The following is a 24579-nucleotide window of genomic DNA, read 5'->3' on the forward strand; positions in this document are numbered from 1 at the left end:
AAGTCAATCACACCAACTAATATCGAACGGACGTTGATTCACGTTTATATACATAAACGCCGTCCTCACTCACCACACTCATAAATAGTGGAACTTACGGTTGATCTACACTCAGGAATTATATACATAATAGTTTTTATAAAACAAGAAACTTCATTTGTTTTACAATAGCGCAATATAATATATGAACCAACCTGGTTAATTGGGAATTAACCAACCGGTTCACATCGATTTACGAAAGACGTTTCAGAGAACCTGATTGGTTGGTCTTTTACACATACGAACGAAACTTGACAAATCATAGGTTCTTCTTCGTGGTTCCAAAGGTTAAATGTGAGAGGACATGAGATTCTGATCAAAAGAATGTCGAATACTATATTTATATTTATTTACGTACATTCGCATTAACAATTAATTTTGAAAAAGAAAAAAACGGGTCCTTTGTCACATTACATTAACAAATAAGACACATTATTATTATATTTAATAGTATTATAGTAGTAAACGAGAACAAATATTAAAAATATCTTGATAATTTACAATAATAGGAAAACGGTTGTAAAACTATTCGTATATTCTAAACTTTTGAGCCAGCAAGACTGGGACCCCAGTACTTGTTTTTTTGGTAATAATAATAATAATAATAATTGACGGTTTATTGAAAAAGTTCTGCAGCCCGAAGGTGTGTGTCTGTGTGTGTGTGTGTGTGTGTGTGTGTGCGTGCGTGCACAGGGTGGTGTAATGCGTCTAGTGTGACAGCATTATGTTAGTGTTAACAGGGAAGCAACTTCCGTAAGCCTTCCCCTACCAATACACAGCCTCTTCACATCAAGACTCCTCATGTGACTCCTTGTGGCAACACACAGTAACTGGGTGCCCCGTGGGCTCAAGCTAGACCAGCAGGATCTCGGAGTAGCAGTGGCCCCAGAGGGACGGCGCAAAGGCCCATTGGCATGTGGACACGTCCTGGCGCCTGGCCAATGGTCTTTCGCCAGTGTGACCAGTGTGCGGATCGTACCGTTGACTATTGCCTCTGGATGAAATTTATCGAGGATTTATTGCACGAAGAACTCTGTGTGACGGTAGCTTCAGCAGCCCGTGGGTGTTTATGTACGTCTCTGCCAGACGCCTAGAGCAATAGAGCATTCTTGCGAAGGCATTACGGTGTTGAACAAGATACCACTGGAGAGTTCTAGAATGATCTACAGTAGCCACAATATGTGAATGAATAAAAATGATGCAATTCATTCTAGAAAATCTCATAAGTAATCCCAACATACACAAGAAAGTCTCTAAAAACCCTGCCAAAATAACTGCAACTTGAATAGAAAATAATCATTACAATAAAAAAAATATGCCTCGGCATGAGTTATTTATTGTAAAGAGATGGTAGTCACTTTTAGACAGCTATCGTACTCTAAACTATAACAATATGGTAGAAAAGATGACCAAGACTTTTTGCAAATATATATTACAAAAAGTTAATAGTTACTGTATGACGTCAAAACAACGCTGAGACTCTACCTGACTTCAACCGTAAAGTACAGGAAAAACTGTAACTTAAGAGTTTTGAGAGAGGAGAGAGAGAGATGATGTGACAATAACACCACCATCAGGCTGTAACACTAACGGGAAGGAAGGTATTAGGCGAGGTGTCAGGTCCAACGAGTAACCTTCACCACGCCATCCTGACCTTATCTCACCTATTCCTCGTCCATATTTATTTCCTAATTTCTTCCTCATTCTCCTCTCTCCCTTTTCTTCCTCGTATGCCTTTCTTCCTTACTCTTCATCTTTAATTTCTTTCTTCCTCAATTCCTTCAGTTTTATCGTCACTTCTCACCCGCACCTCAACCTCACTTCACCTCTCACCTCACCTTGACCTCACCTCACTCTCGCTCTCACCTCACTCCAACACCTTATTCTCGCTCACCTCGCTCACCTCACTCAACACCCCATTCACCACTCCCCTCACCAACACCCTTACTTGCCTCGCTCACCTCACCTCACTTCTCACCTCACCTCGCTCTCACCTCACTCAACACCTTACTTCTGCCTCGCTCACCCTCACCTCAACACCTCATTTCCCGCCCCCACCTGCCTCACCCTCACCAACACCATATCTCACCTCACTCTCGCTCTCACCTCACTCAACACCCCTCATTTTCGCCTGCCTCACCCCTCACTCAACACCCCATTTCGCCTCACCTCGCTCTCACCCTCACTCAACACCCCTACTTCACCTCGCTCACCCCTCACCAACACCTTATTTCTCGCCTCACTCTCACCCTCACCAACACCCTTACTTTCTAGCCCTCACTCCTCGCCGTTACCCTTACGCCAGAGGTCACCGTGTAAAGGGCAGAGTGTATTAGCCCTATCTAACAGACCGTAATACTTATATAAATGTGAACTATATACATTATGTTTACATATAATTATTCACCCACAGTAATTAACTATGAGCAAGGTTCTCGCATTTTCTAATATTTAGCGAGATATGTATGATAATTAATCTTCTTGTCTAACAGATGACCTCTTGACATCTGATCTATAGCCCCCTGCCCTGGCAATGTAAGAGTTAAGACCAGACCCCGGCCTGTGACTTGAGTTTACTCCCAGTTGCTCTTATTTTCTTGCCCACGGTGCACCGTGAGGTTCCTGAAGCTCAGATACATATCGGCTTTATATTTTTATTAATGCTCACAGGTCATAGCGTTAATTACGGTGATATCATAACTATTATTATTTGTGCACTGGTTTATCTTCTTAATTAATGGAAAAGACCATTTGGGTGGTAAGCGGTAACGCAGAATTTCGCCAATATGTCAAGGGTACGAGCCTCGGCCTGCACACAAGTGAGAAGGGTGTTATCCAGTGTGACCTCACTACCAAACACCCCAGATTCCGGTCCCCGGTCCCCTCTGCTAACAACACTGGATAACCCCCCAAATAGCTACTAAGCTGATAAGTGGCGAATATAGAAAAAAAAAAAAAAAAAATTATATATATATATATATATATATATATATATATATATATATATATATATATATATATATAAACGACCTCACCAGCCAGGAATCAACCCTCGACCTACTGGGTGGGACTAGGGAACGCCACCGACCAACCCACAAGGACACTAAAAAGCAGTCGTAGACTCTGTTATATTTCACACAAAGCCTGTTTATTGAGCTGATGGCGCCGGGAACCACATTGGGACTAAAAATGAAGTATATATATATATATTTGTTTGTAAATATTTATTTATTTATTTATTTATTTATTTTTTTATCTTGATAAAATCACACAGGAAAAGGGAAAGAACGGAGCACCTTAGCTTTCGTCTTTATTCAAGACATCTTCAGAGGCAACTGGATTACATGGACAGAGAGAGAGGCTTAAATATACAGGGTGACCTTATTAAACATGAGGTCAGGTCATAATGATGTCATCCACTAATCCCCACACCAACACACACGAGAGGAGCTTAAGAGAAGGGCGACGACTAGTCTGGTCAGGTCAAAAATAGGACCCACTAAATAACTATCCTACATCTAGATCATCAAAGGTTTTCAAAGCGTTTTAACATTGGGCCACTGACAAATAAATTTATGTAACAAATTATCAGTTTTGAACTGACCATCACTAATGTTTATTGATTTTAATTCCTTAATCAAACTAGGTTCAACCAGAAGTCTTTCTGTGACACAAGATGATTTGAATACTTCTAAGCTTTTTTCCCAAGCAATGGGATGATTATTATTCCCAACCTGAACGAACAGGGCAATTTATTTATTTATTTATTTATGATACTTCTTAGGAACCTGCCAGACTCACATTAAAGGACATACAACAGTGATTGCTACAGGTAAAAGGCAATAGGCCCAGGAGTTGAGCCTGGTAATTATATGTTAATAACATCTATTTTCCCCTTTGATTTATATTAATAAATCCTTGTTCTTTGAGAATTTTAGGAGACCACCTCCCCACAGTAGTTACTCTTATTTCCGTCCGCGATCCTTCTGACATCAGAATTACACTACCCAGCCAGGACCATCGGGGACATGCCACCAAGAAGAACTGGAGGTTAGGTATTCAAAATGAACTGAAGAGGAGAAGGCACATTTGAAAGAACTAAGATATGTTATGGTTTCACCCTTCTTTCCCCATTTGATTCTAGTCAATGGTGAAAAACCTAACCCAATGCTCTGGGGTCCACTTGCAGTTGTACCCAACGAGCTACATGCTGTCCAGAGGTCTGGTGGCAGCACTTCTTAGAAATTAAGATTAGAAAGGCGAATTCCTTTATATTTATGGGGACCCAGTCTGCCAAGATATTGTAACTAACACTCCTTTGTATGAACCCAAAGTACTTTATTAGCCTTGTTACTTGAGCAAAACATTGTTTACTTGGCTTGCTGTCTTACTATCATTTCTCCTAAATCTCTCGCAGTCGTGGATTTCTATATCAAGTGAAATTATCTTGTATCTGGTTTCCCTGTTTACATCTCCTATAATGAGCCTCTTACATTTGTCCACGTTGAATTTCATCTGCCATTTCTCAGACCATTCGAAAATTTGTTTAGATCTTCCTGTAGTTTTATGGAGTCCTCGCCAGATTTCTAATAACACGTCCTATTTTTAGTGTCATCAGCAACTTACTTATGTTAAGTGTTTATGTCGTTTATGGTTATGATGAATAATAATGTACTAAGTTCTGATCCTGAACTCCACCAGACGTTGTTCAATGACTTAGTGCCGTCACCATTCCCCGTTTCGTCCTGGAACCCACGCCTCAATCCATTTAAGGATGTTACCTTTTGATGCCAATGCATTGCCTACCTTTCTTCTAATTGGTCTTTCGTGGGGACTCTGTCGAAGGCTTTGCTAAAGTCGAGATATACCACATCATAATTGTGCCCCCTCGTCCACCGATTCGAAAAATCATGAAAAGAATACACAGGACTAGTTTGACAAGAACAGTCAGAGATGAGAGGTGAGCTAGTCAGAGAGGAGAAGTAACGGTCAGAGATAAAACAGTCAGAAGTGAGACAGTCAGGAGGTGAGAGATGACAGTCAGAGATATGACAGTCAGAAGTGAGAGGTGACAGTCAGGAGGTGAGAGATGACAGTCGAGGTCAGAGGCATAGTCAGAGATGCAGAGGTGACAATGGGAGGCGAGGAGGTGAGCCGAGATGAGAGGTGACAGTCAGAGAGGAGAGGTGACAGTCAGTGGTGAGAGATGAGTCAGAGATGAGGTGACAGCTCAGAGATGAGAGGTGAATAGTCAGAGATGAGAGGCACATTCGAGGTGAGAGAGACAGCTAGAGAAGCTTAGAGATGACAGTCAGAGATGAGAGGTGACAGTCAGGGGATGAGAGGCTACAGTCAGAGGTGAGAGACTTGACAGTCAGAGGATGAGAGGTGGCAGTCAGAGATGAGAGGTGGGAGAATAAGATGAGAGGTGACAGTCAGAAGAGAGATGACAGTCAGAGTTGAGAGATGCTGGGTCAGAGAGATGAGCAGGTCAGAGATGAGGAGGCGACAGTCAGAGATGAGAGGTGCATTAGTCAGAGATGAGAGGTGACACAGTCAGATGGAGAGCTGATAGTCAGAGATGAGAGGCGACAGTCAGAGGTGAGAGATGACAGTCAGGGGTGAGAGATGACAGTCAGAGGTGAGAGGTAAATAGCCGAGATGAGAGACAGTCAGGAGATGAGAGGTGACAATCAGGGAGATGAGAGGTGGCAATGAGATGAGAGGAGACAATAAGAGATGACAGGTGACAATCTGAGATGAGAGGTAACAGCCAGAGATGAGAGAGGTAACAGAGAGGTGAGAGACAATAGTCAGGGGGGTGAGAGATGACAGTCAGAGATGAGGTGACAGTAGGGATGAGAGATGGCAGTCTGAGTGCAAGAGGTGACAGTCAGAGGTAAGAGATGACAACAGATGAGAGACGACAGTCAGAAGTGAGAGGTGACAGTCGGAGGTAAGAGGTAACAGGCAGAGATGAGGGGCGACAGTCAGAGGTGAGATGACAGTCAGGGTGAGAGATGACTGTCAGAGGAGGAGATGACAGTCAGGAGAGGAGAGGCGACAGTCAGAGATGAGAGGCGACAGTCAGGTGGTGAGAGATGATGAAGTCAGAGATGAGAGGGGACAGTCAGAGATGCAGAGGTGACAGTCAGAGATGAGAGATGACATTAAGAGATAAGAGGTGCAGGGGGAGGGAGATGACAGCGCCGAGAGGGAGCACAGTCAAGATGAGACGGGCCAGAGTCAGAGATGAGAGGTGACAGCTGGGAGATGAGAGAGAGGACAGTCAGGAGAGGAGAGGCGACAGTCAGGAGATGAGAGGGTGACAGTCAGTGGTGAGAGATGACAGTCAGAGATGAGGGGATGTCAGAGATGAAAGGTGACAAACAGAGATGGTAGGTCGACAGTCGTGGTGAGAGGCGACAGTCAGGAGGTGGGAGATGACAGTCAGAGTTGAGAGATGACAGCTAGATATGAGGAGGTAACAGTCAGACATGAGAGGTGACAGTCAGAGATGAGAGATGACAGTCAGAGATGATACAGGGCGACAGTCAGGAGATGAGAGGCGATGAAGTCAGGGGTGAGGAGACAGTCAGAGATGAGAGGTAACATTCAGAGATGAGAGGCGATTAACATAGGTGAGATGACAGTCAGAGATGAGATGACAGTCAGAGATGAAAGGTGATAGCCAGAGAGAGGAGGTGACATTCAGAGGTGAGAGATGACAGTCAGAGTTTAGAGATGACAGTCAGAGATGAGAGGTGACAGTCAGGGATGAGAGGCTGTGTCAGAGGAGAGTCGACAGTAAGAGGTGAGAGGCTACAGTCAGAGGTGAGGAAGGACAGTCAGAGATGAGTGGCGACAGTCAGAGGAGATGACAGTCAGAGATGAGAGGCCACAGTCAGAGGTGAGAGATGACAGTCAGGGGTGAGAGATGAGTCAGAGGTGAGAGGTAACAGTCAGAGATGAGAGGTGACAGTCAGAGATGAGAGGACAAATAACAGAGATGAGAGGTGCCAATCAGAGAGAGAGGTAACAGTCAGTGATGAGGAGGTGAGAGTCAGATGAGAGGGAACAGTCAGAGATGAGAGGTAACAGTCAGAGATGAGGTAACAGTTAGGAGATGAGAGGTAAATAGCCGAGATGAGAGGCAATAGCTGGGAGGTGAGAGATAATAGTTGGGGGTGAGATGACAGTCAGAGATGAGAGGTGACAGTCAGGCGAGAAGTGGGTCAGAGGTGAGAGGTGACAGTCAGGAGGTGAGAGGTGACAGCCAGTGGTGAGAGATGACAGTCAGAGTGTGAGACAACAGTCACAGAGGAGGAGACAGTCAGGAGATGAGATGGCAGTCTGAAGTGAGAGGTGACAGTCAGAAGTACCTGAAAACTATTTAATTCTCAAAAAGAACAATAATGGTTCAACGTGGAGGGATGCTGTGTGGTGACGTGTGATGTGGTGACGTGCTGTGTAACGTGTGGAGGGGATGCTGTGTGGTGACGTGTGAGGGATGCTGGGGACAACGTGAGGGGATGCTGTGTAGACGTGGGGGAGGGATGCCAAGAGTGACGTGTAGATGCTGTGTGGTACGGAGGGATGCTGGGGTGGCAACGTGTGGAGGGATGCTGTGTGGTGACGTGGGGAGGATGCTGTTGTGACGTGGAGGGATGCTGTGGTGGCGTGTGTGGAGGAATGCTGTGGGGCAACGTGGAGGAATGCTGTGTGGTGACGTGTGAGGGATGCTGTGGTGGCGTGTGGAGAATGCCAGGGACAACGTGTGGAGGATGCTGTGTGGTGACGTGAGGATGCGTTGTGTTGTGATTTGTGAGGGTGTAGTTTATGCATCTGGGTTACCAGCCAGTAGCAACCTTGTAAATAACCTACTGTGCCAAGTAGCATTTATATATATATCATGTGGCAACACTGCACGTGTTATGTGGCAACATGTCTCCAAGGCTGCCATATGGCAAGGCAGTCTCAGTCTGACCAGGAGCCGTGGCATGGCACACGCTAGTCAACACTTGTGCTTCTCTCATCCATAATAAACGGACTTCAGTGTTACTCGGAAAAGCTTCTTACCCATCACTGTATTCTTTTCGAGGGCCACCTGAAACCATCATGGCGCAGTGACTAGGATCTGTGGACTTGCTAGTGTGCGTAATAATGCCGACGGTGGTTACATCTGGCCGTAAGATATATGCTGCTGACTCATAGTGTGTTGTGTTGCTCTGTGTTTTGCCGCTGATGTGTAGGTAAGTTGGGCCGCCACAGTGCTTTTTATGACGGCGGCAGTGTTGGGGTGTCAGTGTATTAGTGTCTAGAGCTGAGAGTGAAAGCATTGGCCTGTTTTTTAGTGGTATCCACTGAGCACGCAGGGGCGCACACCCCCTTGTAGACATCCCGGGAGACACTGACTGCTCCCACCCCACCGCTTCCCATCCACCTGCATTAAGTGCCACCACGAAGTGCTCTTCAGACACACACACACACGCACACACGCACGCACGCACTCACTCACGGACAGAACAGTGGACTCTATAAGTATTTCTGCGCTTTCTGTTTATGTCATATATATGTGGTTCCGAGCTGCGAGGCGCCACACTTTATATGAAGAGGCAGTCCATAACACACACTAAGATGGGCAGTAAGAAGGACAAGGCCAAGATGGAGACACGCACTTCCCACCACCTTCTCCTCCACTGGGTGCAGACTCTCATCCTCCACCTCCAGTGACGGACATTGCCACACTTGAAGTGGATGGACTACCGACGAGCGACGAGAGAGATGGGAACTTCAGAGGAGGAGACACGGCGAGAGGAGGAAACGCGCTTTTGATGCACTATTGGCGACTCCTTGGCGCTAATTCCACCCACACTCTCCTCACTTCGCGCAATTGCTGCTGGCATCCTCTCTCCACACACCAGCTGCCCCTCCAGGTACTCTTACTCAAACAAACAGCTCCAAGGCATCTGTTCACCCCCACCCTCTCACCAGACGCCACGCTTTCAGCTTTTTCGCGGAGTGGAGGCGGCGTTGACAGATTACCTACTGGCGAGGACCTGACAGCATGCCTCCAAACAAAACAGCTCATCCAACTGCGGATGCTGGCTGCTGGAGACCCAGAGAGTTTTGGAGCACACGCAAGTGCCTGATTTCAAGACCAGTGACGATGCTCGACCTTTACAGGAGCACGTTAAAGCGTCGGAATAACGAGTTGCGTCGCCGCCGCCTTCACAGTTGCAAGCAGGCGGAGAACGAATCCTTTGACCACTTTTTTGCACGCTTTTGAAGAGTTTGTCAGAGGAGATCGACGTCTGCAAGTTGCACAGCCGGGAAAGTGAGGAAGCCTGATCAAGCACGGGTCTTTGACAGGTGTCAAGCACGGCCGCTGGTGTAGTGACTCATCCTCGACGCTTCCTCCACACCCAGGTGGTAGTGATCGAATGTCGGTCGCAATGAGGTCACCAAGTCCGCCACCCTGCCTGATGGGTCTCTCCTGCTGTGAGAGCTATCTCACAGTACAAGAAGGGTAAGAAGGCGGCCAACAACGCGAAGGCTGCTTCTTCCACCGCATTCGCCTAGTGCTTTCTGTGGCAGCTAGGAAAGCAGCATGGCCCCAAGACATGCCTGGCCGCCGACGCGACGAAGCTGGAGGTAGACTGTAAGGGCCACTGGTCTAACACAGACAGGTGCCCTGCACGAGGTCAAGAAGTGGGTCAGGCCTGTTGCTGCAGGAACCACCACAAAGTGCCGCCGCCAACCCAAAGCCCAAAAAGCCCGAGAGACGAGGAGGAAAGCACTTCCCCACGTGGTGAGCCAGGCAGTTCTCCAGATGGCCCACGAGCCCCTGGGCAGCAGCGAGTCACATCAGGAGGGTGGATCTGACCACACGCCCCCAGGGCTACCTCCTACCATCCGCTGCCGCTGTCACACACGCAGATGTGTCGGGTCACATCGAGGTGATACCGGACAATCGGCGCTGGATACCACGGGTGATTGCTGAAGCACCTCCAGAACTGGGCCTCACCAAACGCGACCTGGGGACCACCTTCAGCCAAGAGTTGCAGTACTACAATGCGGACGGTTCCCCAGATGCCAGATGCCAGGCCCTTTCAGGAGATCACTTATGGCGACAGGTCGTGTCACGGATGGCCTGACGTAAGGCCTACTTCGCTACACCCCTTGTTGTCGAGCACTGCAAGGAAGTTAGGGCGTGGTGCTCAGAGACTTTCTCGAGCAGATCCCAGCTGCTCGGGTACACCGCCAGCAGGGTGTGAATCAACGAAAGCGGACGCCACTTGGCGCTAAGCGCACAGAGCTGCCCAGAACCCGCCTCCACTCCCCACCCACACAGGACGCCCTTCGCCCAGATCCTGTATGGTCACCCTTCCGCCTTTGCGTTCCTTGCACAATACCAAGGCCTTTTTATGGGCGACCGGCATCAGAGCTGAGAGCCGCCATCGCCGCCGCCGCCACACGCAAGCCCAGGACGCCAAGGCTCGGTATGACGACCGTGCCTCGCCCTCTTCAGCCACTGAGATTGGTGCCCTTGTCCGCGTCCAGACCCGACGACGACACGCTGGGGGACAAGGTGGGCATAGTGATGGGCGTCGGCCGGTCGCGGGACCATAAGGGTCAGGATGTCGATGTCAGAATCTGGTGGAGGAACCGCCGCTTCCCGGCCAGTCCCACCCCCCTGCTGCTGGCCCTGACCGAGAAACGAGTCCTTCACCTAACGAGGATCCTACCCCACACTGCACCTCGACGCTCAGAGTGACTTAGGATTAAGAAGTCCGCCTCACACAAAGACTATGAGCTGAGGGGAGGGGAGATGTAGGTTATGCATCTAAGCTACTGTGCCGAGTAGCAACCTTGTAAATAAAGCTAACAGTCGTAGTAAAGCATTTATATATATAATTACGTGCAAAGACGTGTTATGTGGCAACATTGCCCCGAGGCTGCCATATGGCAAGGCAGTTCCCAGTTCGATCGTGAGCCGCATGGCACACGCTAGTCACCACTTTGTATTTCTCTTATCCATACAACGGACTTCAGTGTTACCCGGTGTTTCCTACCCTTCACTGCATTCTTCAGGAACACTTGCAACCATCAGTACAATAACAAAGGTTGCCTATTGGCAATATCAAATGGGCTGGCTTTTAGGTCAAGAAATGCGTACCACCACCACCATCAGGTGAGTGCCTCACATCACTCATCAGGTGAGTGCCTCGCCATCACCATCAGGTGAGTGCTGCCATCACCCATTAGCAAGCGCCACACCACCTGTGCAGCTTTGTGCCATCAACACCACCCACCAGGTAGTTCCTGCTTGTCTAATGCTCACATTCCATTTACAACACAATACTACAGCTGTTAGGTTCTGTGATGATTAAGTAAGCTTCCAGTTTTTGTAAATTACTAAACGAAAATTCAAGAGAACTTACAATACATACAAATAGTCATTGAGACAAAGCTATAACCTGGTTAGGAAGGATATGTGAAAGTTCTTCACTACCATCCATCATCTCAGGTCGCTTTCTTTCTTCATCATCGACCAACAGACCATCATGAATGGAGGTGTGCCCCAGCACCACCCCTGGAGGATCTTGTTGTGGCACCTGGCTGAGAGCTGTTGGGTGAAAGCCTCAAAACCGACCGTCCGCCAGTAGTGTGGCGCAAGAAGCTAACAGCCTCCACCCCCACCTCCTGCTCCTTTTTTGAAGGTGGGGGGAGCAGCTTCATAGTGTTTATTACACACTTCCTTGATTATTCTTGGATACGTTGCTGATGGCTCACATCTGCACCATTACTAGCCTCGTATAGCAAGAGTAGAAATGGAAAACAGTTCTGGAAGTTGTTTGTGATATTTAACTGCTGAAATGAAAAATAGCAAAAGTGTAACTTGATCAATTATGAGACATTTAGAACAAGTACTTGAACGTAAGTGTAGAGCAGCAGGGCGGTTACAGTGTTGTCGCCCTCTTGTCGTATTGGGGCGATGTTCATCACAGCTTGTGACTAGTATGTTGTTGTTGGAGAATTAGAAAATTTAGCTACACTGGTTGTAAATCCAACATAATGTTCAATATGAAATTTATGAAGATGGTTATTTCTTCCTTTCATTCCTAAACTAGTTTTAATTTTTTATTGTATATTCGGCAGTTCATTGACGTTTCTATTTTTAATTTTTGGTGAAAGTCTAATTAACTGCAAGTTAACAAGAATTGTGTAGATTTCAGTAATTAAAAGCTTATTATTGGTTGCTGTGTTAGAAACTTCAGTTATAATTAATACATTCTAGAATTTATTCGGTCACTTTTACCTCTACTTTCGGTCACCCAATTGTATCGTGCGTGCGTTTGTTTGTGGGTGTAATGTGTCGTCTAGAACTGTTTTAGTGATCTTGCTGTATCAACATGTTCTGTAATTTGGTTCTCATTACTTTACCTCAATCGTTGCTTCTTTTAATTATTTCAGTTAAGTATGTTCCGTGTGATTGTTAATAATCTGATGACAAACTTAACCTAAGAGATGCTGCTAAGAATTCTGAGATGATTAGCTATTAATTCCACCAAAACATCGGATAAAAAATAAATAAACGGCAAATTAGGTTGGGTCAGATTAGGTGTGTTTATACAGTATATTCTCGTAGAGCTGCAATTGAGTAATACTAGCAGCATTACTCAACACTACACCGATATTTTACTTTCGTTAACAATAATATTTGGACGCCTTTAAAAGAATTCCTTAGCACCAAGTAATGTAAGAGTGTTATCAGTTTATCCCTGTTGCAATTTCGATTTTGGTTCCCCATCATCTCTGAATCAAGAAACACGAATATCTTTTTTCCAACTTTTTTATTTCATCTTCTTTACAAAGTACAATAATGGTCTGGTATAAATTTAGAAAATTTGTGATGAGCTGTCTACCAAGATCTTTTTCTTTCTCTTCCATCAGCTATAGTTAATATTAACGAAGTTGGTTATATTCCTTTGTTTTAATAAAGTATTTAAATTATCATTATATTTTATTCCACATTTTTCCAGTGTTAAAATTGAATCATCACACTTTTTAGTATGGTATTCGCATAACACAGAGACAGATTTTAAGTAGAAAACCTATTAATGCAATTTTTTTAATTTTGTAACTTTCTTGCGAATATGAAGTGACTGACTGGTTACAGGTAGTCTGTTCAAGATTCTTTCGAACACTGCTGGAGACAGTTGACAACTCAAGGCCATTTAGTTTGATTATAGTACGTAGTATAATAGAAACAACAAAGCCCAACCATTAATTAAGCAACGGGAACTAAGTAACCAATCAATTTTACATTCATTCATAATTTTACTACGTACTATACAACTTAAGGCACCCAGAGCTGCTAGACCACCCCCCCCATGCGCTCCTCTCAGTCCCAGACCTCCATGAAATATCATGGTGTGAAGGTGTGAAACAACTTACACCCACACATCCGAGCAAAGACTACGCTCCCTTCCTTTAAATCATCTCTAGAAAAATATCTGTTGTCGAAGTATTAATATTTCTTGTAACACTTACTATATTTACAGTACCTGCTTTATTGTACCATCAAAACCGTTTTATCGGAAATTATCATGTAAATAAACAAGTAATTATCATTGCAATAAACATAATTGCCAACTAGACATAATCCTGAAAACTTTGTCCTCTTGTTCAACCTTATTACTGTACAACCCAGGTTGTACTGCTCCCCCATTATACTTATGTTTTTAAATTCCGCTCTAATTTATAATAATAATAATAATAATTAATAATTAACCGTTTATTGAAAGAGCATAGCAGCCAGAAGGCTGAAAATATACATTTACGTGACTAGCCAGGTCAGGTCAGAAAAAAGGGACCCACAAAATAACTATCATACATCTAGATCAAAGGTTTTCAAAGCATTTTTAACCTTGGGCCACTGACAACAAATTTATGTAACATATTATCAGTTTTGAACTGACCATCACTAAGGTTTATTGATTTTAATTCCTTAATCAAACTAGCTTCAACCAGAAGTCTTTCTGTGACACAAGATGATTTGAACACTTCTAAGTTTTTCCAGCAATTGGGTGATTATTATTCCTAACATGAACGAACATGGCACTGCTTTCAGATGCAGTTCTGATATTATACTTATGTTGTTTGATTCTGAGCTGCAGTGTTTTTCCTGTCTGACCTACATAATTACAATTACATTTGCTACATGGAATACAATAAACACTTCCATTTACATTCAAACTTGGGCTATTCCTTATTAACATATTGGTAATGGTTGAGTCATACTAGAAAACAACATTAATATTTAGAAGCTTGAGGGACCGAACTAACGGGACAAATTCATTACGATAGGGCAGAGTCAAAATATTCTTAAGTGTAGGAACTTGTCTAGCAGTTATTTTGTGGGTCCCTTTTTTCTGACCTGACCTGGCTAGTCACGTCACCACCCTTCTCTTAAGCTCCTCTACGTGTGTGTTGGTGTGGGGATTAGTGGATGTCATCATTAGGACCTGACCTCATGTTTTTAGGTCACCCTGTATATTTAAGCCTCTCTCTGTCCATGTAATCCAGTTGCCTCTGAAGATGTCTTGAATAAAGACGAAAGCTAAGATACTCGTTGTTTCCTTTCCGTGTGATTTTATCAAGATTTATCTTATCCACGTTTTCATTATTAGATTTACATGAAATATATATATATATATATATATATATATATATATATATATATATATATATATATATATATATATATATATATATATATATATATATATATCTTGATAAAATCACAGGAAAAGGGAAACAACGGAGCACCTTAGCTTTCGTCTTTATTCAAGACATCTTCAGAGGCTCCATTGTTTCCCTTTTCCCGTGTGATTGTATCAAGATTTATCTTATCCACGTTTTCATTGTGGATCTACATGAAATATATATATATATATATATGTTTTTATATATAAAAGTATATATATATATATATGTATATATATATATATATATATATATATATATATATATATATATATATATATATATATATATATATATATATATATATAATAATATATATATATATATATGTATATATATGTATGTATATATATATATGTATATATATAAATATGTATGCATATATATATGTATATATATATATATATATATATATATATATATATATATATATATATATATATATGTATATATATGTATGTATATATATGTAGCTATATATATAACATAAGAACATATATATATATATATATATATATACATTATATATATGTATATATATATATATATATATATATATATATATATATATATGTATATATATATATATATATATATATATATATATATATATATATGTATATATATATATATATATATATATATATATATATATATATATATATATATATATATATATATATATATATATATATATATATATATATATATATATATATAGAAAGTGGGATACTACAGGGAGGCCGACTGGCCCATACAGGGCAGATCCTTTCACACCCATCCCAGCACTTCCATGTGCCTATCCAACTTCGTCTTAAGCTCCTAAGCGTCCCCGATCCTACTATAGCACTCAGTAGCCTATTCCACATATCCACAATATTACCAAACCAGTGGAATCGGAATTTATCTAATTTAAACTCCATTTGTTCGAGTTATTTCATATTACTGAGCTTCAGAAATACCTCCATTTTACCCTTGTTAATCCCACTTCCTACCCACTTGTACACCTCTATCATATCTCCCCAACTCTACGCCTTCTAATGAATGTAAGCCTAAGCTTTTTCAGTCTTTTCTTTCATATGGAAGGTTTCTATTATTATGGATCATTTTTGGCTTATTCTTCTTGTACTCTCTCTCCAAAGAATCTATGTCCATTCTATAATAAGGACACTGTAACTGAACCCATAATCCATGTGTATTCCTCACTAATGCTAGGTAAAGTTTCAAGATATCGCCAGCAGTTCTGTTACCACAGATCAGATATGAACCCAAGAATCCTGTTTGCCTTGTTGCGAACGCTAATACATTGTTTTCAGGTTTCAAGTCGTTTCTAAATAAATACCCAGATCTTTTTCACAAACTGAGTTTTCTATTTCCGTGTTACCTAGCTTATACTTAACGTTTGTATTCGTCTTCCTATCTGTAGTACCTTGCATTTATCAGTATTGAAAAATTCATTTATGCCTACTGACCACTCATGTAAGGTATCTAGATCTTTGAAGGTACCAAAGTCACTGTCTGAATTTATCACTCTCCATTTGCATCATCTGCAAATTTACTAATCCTACTAGTTATGCCTAAATCAAGATCACAATGAATATAACAAAATATGAGTCCATTACAGATCCCTGGGGGAACCTGCTTTGACCGCACCCCCAGTCTGACTTTAATCCATTTATGCTGACTCTTTGTTTCCTACCAGTTAACCACATATGACCTAATCCATTTTAATACTGATCCACCTATTCCATGTTTAATTTTCCTTATCAATCTCTCATGAGGGACTCCTATCATCGAATGCTTTACTGAAATCTAAATAAATTATATCATATGACTTATCATTATCTACCGCTTCATATACTTCTGAGAAAAAGCTAAGCAAATTTGTGAGACAAGAATGTCCCTGGGTGAACCTGTGCTGAGAAGAATGAATTAAGTTGAATGTTTCAAGGTGGCTTCTGATTTTCGTAGCAATAATTGACTCTAGCAACTTGCCTATGATTAACGTGAGACTAATGGGACGGTAATTTGATGCAATTGATTTATCACCTTTTTTGAAAATCGGAACTACATTTGCAAGTTTCCAAGTTTCTGGCACTAGGCCCGATTCTAATGACTTATTAAATAAAACTGCTAATGGATTACTCAACTCATCTTCATATCTTTAATATTTCTAGCATATACCCTGTCTGACCAGGCGATTTTATGAGGCTTCAGTTTGTTAATTACTTAAGCAATATCAAAACATTAGTAATATTGATATTCATCAACATATTTATACCGTCGTTATATACCTTTTGGCGAACTTCTGGAACCAGCTAGGGTTTTCATTTAGAATACGGAGCGAAATGACTATTTAACGTACTACACATTTCTATCATCAGTCATTTCTCCTGTCGTAGTTTTAAGGGAACCTATTGTATCTCTAACCTTTGATTTATACAGTTGATAAAAAGCTTTGGGGGTATATTTCGATTCGTTTGCTACCTTGATTTCATAATTTCTCTTTGCTTTCCTAATTTCTGTTTTTACCTGTCTTGTTAGGTTCTGATAGTAACCAAGTAAGTGATTTTCGCCTTTCTTAACTTTTCTATATACTCCTTTCTTTTTCCCTAGAAGATCTAAGAGTCTATTATTCATCCATTTTGGTTGGTTCCGTATCGATCTGAATTTTCTTTTAGGGATGTGTTTATTTTGAGCATTATTGATTGTCGCAATAAATTGTTCATAAGTAGCTGCTAAATTAAATTCGGGGTTATCCCGTCCTAAGTTGACAGTTTCCGGAGGTGTGGGGGGGATTAATCTTTTGACCATAGGGTCATCCCTTAGGTCTCTCCTTAAGCTACCGTAATTAGCCTTCCTAAAATCCGGGATCAAGGCCGAATTTTCCTTCTTCCTGCCATCCCATATTATGTTAAAATATATGGCTTTATGATCACTGTTTCCTAGTTCGTCTCCAATCCCAACATCTTTTACTAGATTTTCATTATTACTGAGAACTAAATCGAGGATATTATTTCCTCTAGTGGGCGAGTTTATGAATTGATATAAAAAACTATCTTGTACTACTTCTAGAAAATCTTCAGATTCATTATCGCTAAGTTGATTTTTCCAATCTATGCCTGAAAAGTTGAAATCGCCTAGAATACATACATTGTTTCTATCAGATGCCTTCTTTATTTCCTCCCATAGCAATTTACCATCGTTCCTACTCAAATTAGGTGGTCTATATATAACACCAATGACTACGGATTCACTGCCCTCACCAATCTCTACCCAAATACTTTCATTGTCGCTATTTGTTTTAATGTTTGATTTATTGCAGCTTTTTAATGACACCCTGATATACACTGCTACACCGCCACCTCTCCTTCCTACTCTGTCAAATTTAAATAGGTTATATCCTGGAATATGAAATTCTGCTAAAAAATGCTTGCTGTTTGAATTTATCCATGTTTCCGTTATTGCAATTATATCTATGTTCTCTTTACTAACAATGGCCCTGAGCTGGTCCATTTTGTTACACAGGCTTCTACTATTAGTATAATAAACACTCAATATATTTCTTCCGTTTCTATCTGTTTTACATTTATTACTTTGATGTTTGTTATTATGACTAACTATATTTTCAGCATTATCTACTTCTGTTTCACTACTTCCCAGGACCTCCTTGTTTTTTGACTCCCATTTTCCCCGACCCCTCTCTACTGGCGAAACCCCCCCTTCGGAGTGACAATTTCACGCTCCAGGGATGCAGACAACGTCTTTACCCCCTCACGAGACAAGTGTACTCCGTCGCGACAGTACAGGTAGTCGTTGCCATAAAATCGTTGCCAGTCATCAATGAATGCCCAACCATTGTTTGCACAATGTTTCTCCAGTCGGCAATTAATAGCAATTGCCCTGGACAGCCATTCACGACCAACCCCTCTTCTAGGCAAGACACCACATACTATCGGGATCCCTCCCCTATCTCTAATCTTCCCCAGCGCCTCCCTATACCTCTTGAAAAGTTCCTCACTCCTAACCTTACCTATGTCGTTTCCTCCCACACTAAGACACACTACTGGATTGGTACCCTCCCCTGACAAAACTCTGTCTAACCTCTCGGCTACATGCCCTATCCCAGCCCCAGGAAAACATACCCTAGTCCTACGTTTCCTATCTCTCGCACAAAAAGCCCTATCCATAAACCTCACCTGGCTGTCACCAACTACCACGACCTTACCTGTGGGCAGGGTTTGTACAACTGCCCTTTCCTCTCCTTGATCCATACCGTCCTGCCTCTTCTCTTCCTCTCCAGCTTCCTGCAGCACCTGGTAAGGGTTACTGCACTCCACACCCTGGTCAGCTTTCCTAAGCCTGACCCTAGTCCCCTTGGAGACAACCACTCTCCACGCCTGCTCCTCCTTCGCAGGTGTCCTGCTAGGCAGGACACCTACCTGAAGGAGTTCCGTCCTGAGGGCTTCATTTTCCCCCTTTAGAGTGTCAACCTCACTCCTCAACTGCCCCAGCTGCCTTAACAGCGTGGCAAGGAGGTCGTCCTTCCCCACACTCCCCTCCTCTTCCCCCACGGCACAACGATCCAAAGCGGCCATTTTCCTTGGTCTCTAGCGGGAGCACTATCAGCACGACCTTCTCCAAGCTGGGTCAGAGGTCAACAATACTTAACAAAAGACAGTTTTCCATGTTATATATATATATATATATATATATATATATATATATATATATATATATATATATATATATATATATATATATATATATATATATATATATATATATATATATATATATATATATATATATAAGGGGTTTTAATCGACCGGTACACTGGCGGGTTAGATGTATGGCAGGTGAGGTACAGGGGATAGACACAGAGTTGTTTAAAAGAAGAGAGAGAGTCAATGGTGTTTATACCCATCTTAAGCTTTGATGGTCGGTGTTTGCGGTTACCAGCTTGTTTGTTGAAGATTTTAGTTTTCTCAGTGGAGATGATGAGACCAAGGTTCTTACAGCCTGACTGGACATGGTCAGGGTGGTTTGCATTTCATTGTTTGTTTTATTATGTACAGTATAAGAATGTGATCTGCATAGCTAACCGTAATATTGTTGAGGCTGTCTGGAATTGACTTTAATAATGCATTCATAAGAACATTGAACAAAGTGGGTCTAAGTACCTTGGGGGTGCCAAGTTGCATATTTTTTTACTTCACTTTTTTAACCCTGAAACAATACAGCAGCTCTTCTGTTCGTGAGGTAATCACTTATCCAGTGCAACAGCGGACCTCCTATATCCATTTTGGCTAGTTCGTACAATATAAGTTGCCTATTGGCAATGTCAAATGCAGCCTTTAAATCGAAAAATGTGGTGTATCTGTGGCCTTCATCCCCATGCACAGTTAGGAATGTGGGAGTGCAATTACGTATACTTTTAGCATGGGTGAAGCTATTTATGTGAGGGGAATGTGTTCTCTGGTTCTGTATAAGAGTCTGCCAAGAACTATCCTCTCATAGGTTTCCTCCTCTTTTTTTGGTGGAGGCATTGCTGGGAAAGAATGTGTAAGTCCTAGCTACAAAATCGTCATGGAGACTTTGATAAATGCCAGGCTTGTAATATTTGTACAGTTGCAGAAATGTGTTTCTACACCCCTGTTGTAACGCGTTTCTCCAAACGCCCAAAGTATATGACCTATAGCAAATCTATCCACCAATCACGTCTGTCGTCACACGACCAATAACCATTCATTCATAAACAGTGATACTACTATTTCAACGTTGCCGTTTGGAGACACGGGTTACACCCCGTAGGAACACATTTCCGCAACTGTACCAGTTATAGATGTAGTATATGAACTGGTTTTCGTATTCTCGCTTGACTGAATCCACGTCTGTTAAGCTTTCCACCAGTAGGGGTGGCATTGGCTACAAGTATAATTGCTTGGATAGTTTTGAGATCAGATATAAGATCAGTGACTACATCAGAGTTAATTTATTGTGTTTAGTGTGGCTTTGCCGAGATCGTTTGTGATCCAATAATACTGGAAGTTGGTAGTCTATTTTGATCTAATAGATACAGTAGTTAAAACAACTATCTGTGCAGGTGGGGGTCGATATGCTCCGAAATTTTACTTGTGACTAATGACAGCCCTCATATACCAAAATTTACCGTCCACGGTCTCATATTGTTTCCCGCAAAGTATGCACATATATTTGTTTTATCTACTGTACATGTGGTAGCAATTTCTTTACATACATTAGACATGTTTAAGTAAAACTAGGATCATAATACACATAATTGGGTAGACTGGGTGTGAGACACTCCTCCAGAAAGACAATATCGATGTCCTCAATCACAACTTTGTAGTGGTCAGGGTATCGTTTTCTGTATTTCTATGGTATTAACACTTACCATTATGTACTATATTTAGAAAGAAGCTTAAGTCACCATACGAGACTTTTTTCCATGTTGCCTGTCTCTTTTGCAGGCAGGAGATTGTTTAACTTATTTTTAACATTCTGGAACATGTACTGAAAACCAGTTATACGAGTATTTCAGTGGAAGACATCGACACACTTTTATCAAATCAACATCACCACCATTTTCTGTTTGTGTTTGCTGATCTTCACTGACAGTGTCCACAGAAGACTCAGTAAAACTGTTCTCAGTATCATTATTTTCCTCTGGGACACGAGTTCCCGGTGGATCTTGGGTTTTTACATCTGGCACTTCATTTCCGCATAACCCTTTCCTTTACATTTCTTGCATTACTGAAAAGTCGTGGTGCTCAGCCTGCCCTCGTGCTTCCACTCCCCCCCCCCCACCTCCTCCCCTCTCCAGTCAGGAAGTTCTATTGCTTGCTAAAGGGGAACCAACTAGGAACAACAACTGGTTTACCCGCCCCCACCGCAACTAACCGACCAACATAGAGGGCAGTGTCGGGGTAGGTGGGTCGAGGCGGGGCTGGGCGAGATGGGGTGATCTTTCGGAGTACTGGTCACTGTATGTTACAATTCTCACCGCTCATCATTGTTGTGCGAGTCTGGCTTGAATCTTCAATCTTCAAATCTGCACAGTGGGAACACAACAATATGAACTAGCAGATGACACTGGAGGTCATTTCAACAATCAGGGAATGTTTTGAGAAGGTAAATTCAGATCGTTTTGTTGCATAAGGTGTTTTCTGCCGTGCCTGAAAAGGTTGTCAATCTCCTCAAGGGAGAGACCCCGAGTTTCCTGCAGAAATATTGCAACCCCTAGGACAAGCAACAAGCTGCAGACGCTGTAAATCCAGAACACCCCATCTTCCCCGAAGGTCTTAACCATAAGCGGGAAGGTCTGGATGACTACGAACAAGCTCGCATATAAGAATATGTACAGTATTGATGTGGCAAATGCCCTTAGCGAGTTGGGTAGTAACTCTGCTCTCAAAAGGCTCACCGACAAATCCACTGCAGAAAACAAAGCAGTGAAGATCATTATTGCAGCCAGCGGTAACCAGCCAATGTTGCTCACGTCCACCCCTTGGTTCAGCAGGTAGAAGTACACCCCGAGGGTCATCATTGACATGGAGCAGATGACACTAGGTACAATGATCGTGTACTTGCGTCCCAGGCGGTCCACCACTAACAAGCACACAATTGTTCCTGCGACTTGAATGCTGCCAACAAATATTGCACTTGTATAAGAGTTTATTCTAGAGTTGGATGCTTGGAAGATGGGCACAACGTACGTGAGTATGCTCACCATGCCGGTAAACTGTACCAAAACCAAAAGGAAGATCAAGAACAGCAACCGACGAAGCACAGACTGTTCCCGCGTCTGACGGAGCTGGGATACAAAGCTGGTGTTGTTGCTGGTGGTTTCATTAAATTGGTGGACGATGTCGTCGAACTCCGGCTGTGAGTCATAGCGAGGACCTCGAAAAAACACGAGGGCCTTGCGGGCTTCCTCCAGGCGGCCTCGGGTAACCAGCCATCGTGGGGAGTTCGGCAGGAAGAACAACCCAATGAAGGGCGGGATGGCGGTGACGCAGCCGCACACGAGTATTATGTGCCGCCACGACATGTCCAGGCTCCCTATTATATACACCAGCAGGAACCCAGATTTCCACCCAACGACCGTGAACCCAATCAGCCGTCCACGTAGATGACTTTCTGACACCTCCGCTACGTAGTTGCTGGAGGCGGCAGCGATAACACCTTGGGTGAGTCCTTGCGCAGTGCGGAGCAACAGGAGTAACCACACTTTGGGTGTGAAAGACAAGGCCAGACACATCACCAAAGAGAAAGGCATGGCCACGAGAAGTGACACTCTCTGACCAAGATGCATACTGACTACTCCGCCTCCTATAGAACCAACTGCTGCGCCAATGTGGACCACACTTCCTGTAAAGACATAAGGTTGTTATTTTTTCTTCAATATCTATGTGTAGGTTATTCTTGCTTCATGCATATGCCCAATTTCCTCTCGGTTCTCCGTAAGTATATTAAAGGACAACTCCAGATGAGAAATACTTTCGTAACTGATCCCCAGAATTATTAGTTCTTTATCGTATTAATGAACAGGGAGTTATTTAACAAATTCTAGTCAAAATATATAAACTTTTGCAGGGATTGACTTGCCGTTGCTTAGGTGGAAGATGACGTCACTCGAGGGAGGGAATGGAAATGAGATTACCAGTCACTGATCCTAAAGTTAGGATTGAATAACTTTCATTAGTTTTAGTTTTATTTTGAACTATATCAAATCCCATATCGATTTGTTATATAAATTGTGGATTCAAACTTTATCTATACAGGATTCTGAAGCAAATTTATGCTGTCTCATGAAGCAATTGTGAACTTAATGTTATTATTCACTAGTACCTCCTATAACGTCATACCTGGGGCCCAGGTAGGAAGAGTTTATGGTGTACTTTAATGGATTTTGTTTTCCAATAATAATATGATAGTGTTTATCCATTCTATGAAAAGTAGCAATACCAATAAATTGTGATCCTGGAGTTGAACTTTTTAATGTTAACGGGAGAACAAAATTAATAACAACATAGGACATGTACAGCTTTTATTCAAGTGTTCTGTAATTTAATATGACATCGCGGCCTATCTAGTAAATTGTAAAAAGGGTACAAGAAAAGGGAATATTTTTAAGGTGTGGGACATTAAAATTATTCTTAGCAGTTGGATGTGTTTATGCTAACAAGAAAGTTCACACATTCTTTAAGCTGAATCGTGTTGAAGTTATTGACCACTGGTTAAGCTGTCTCGTGGAGGCCATGGTGATTATGGATGACCTATACTTGTACGTATCAAGGAGGTCAGGTCAGGGGAACTAATTAGTGCTAGCTTGTTGGTATTTTGGAAAGTTTCAACGAACACCATTTTGACCACAAAATTAGTTAAAGCCAATTATTCTTTCAGTTGCTTGCTGCTGCACTGCCTGCTTCAGATGTATGAACTTGAGTCTATTACTAACCTTTAGATTCATTTGTATCGGTTTCACGTTCTGGTTGGTACGGAGACAGTTTCAAACATCTGAAGCAGGCAGTGCAGCAATAGCTGGCTGGGAGAGTTAACGAACTTTTGGGTGAGACTGTACCTAGACACCATTGCTCAATATAACCAAATTAACTCGCCAGATGAATATGGTTCACTATGTAGGTTAATGTAGAGATCATTAATAAAGTTGAGTACTGGACGTCACGAGACTTACCGAACAACGCAACCTGTTTAATATCTAAGTAGAGGTCAGGTGATTCGGGG

General features: G+C 42.4%; 1 protein-coding gene across 1 annotated transcript; it reads right to left on the reverse strand.

Moving 5' to 3' along the window:
* Positions 1 to 21661: 21661 nt before the first annotated feature.
* Positions 21662 to 23595, reverse strand: LOC121871344 (facilitated trehalose transporter Tret1-like). Its single transcript, XM_042373565.1, has one exon. It carries the CDS (start codon positions 23144 to 23146, stop codon positions 21944 to 21946), a length of 1203 nt encoding a protein of 400 aa, XP_042229499.1. The 5' UTR covers positions 23147 to 23595; the 3' UTR covers positions 21662 to 21943.
* Positions 23596 to 24579: the final 984 nt, after the last annotated feature.

This window comes from Homarus americanus, unplaced genomic scaffold, assembly GCF_018991925.1.
Source record: "Homarus americanus isolate GMGI-L3 unplaced genomic scaffold, GMGI_Hamer_2.0 scaffold32583, whole genome shotgun sequence".
NCBI classification, from domain to species: Eukaryota; Metazoa; Arthropoda; class Malacostraca; order Decapoda; family Nephropidae; genus Homarus; species Homarus americanus.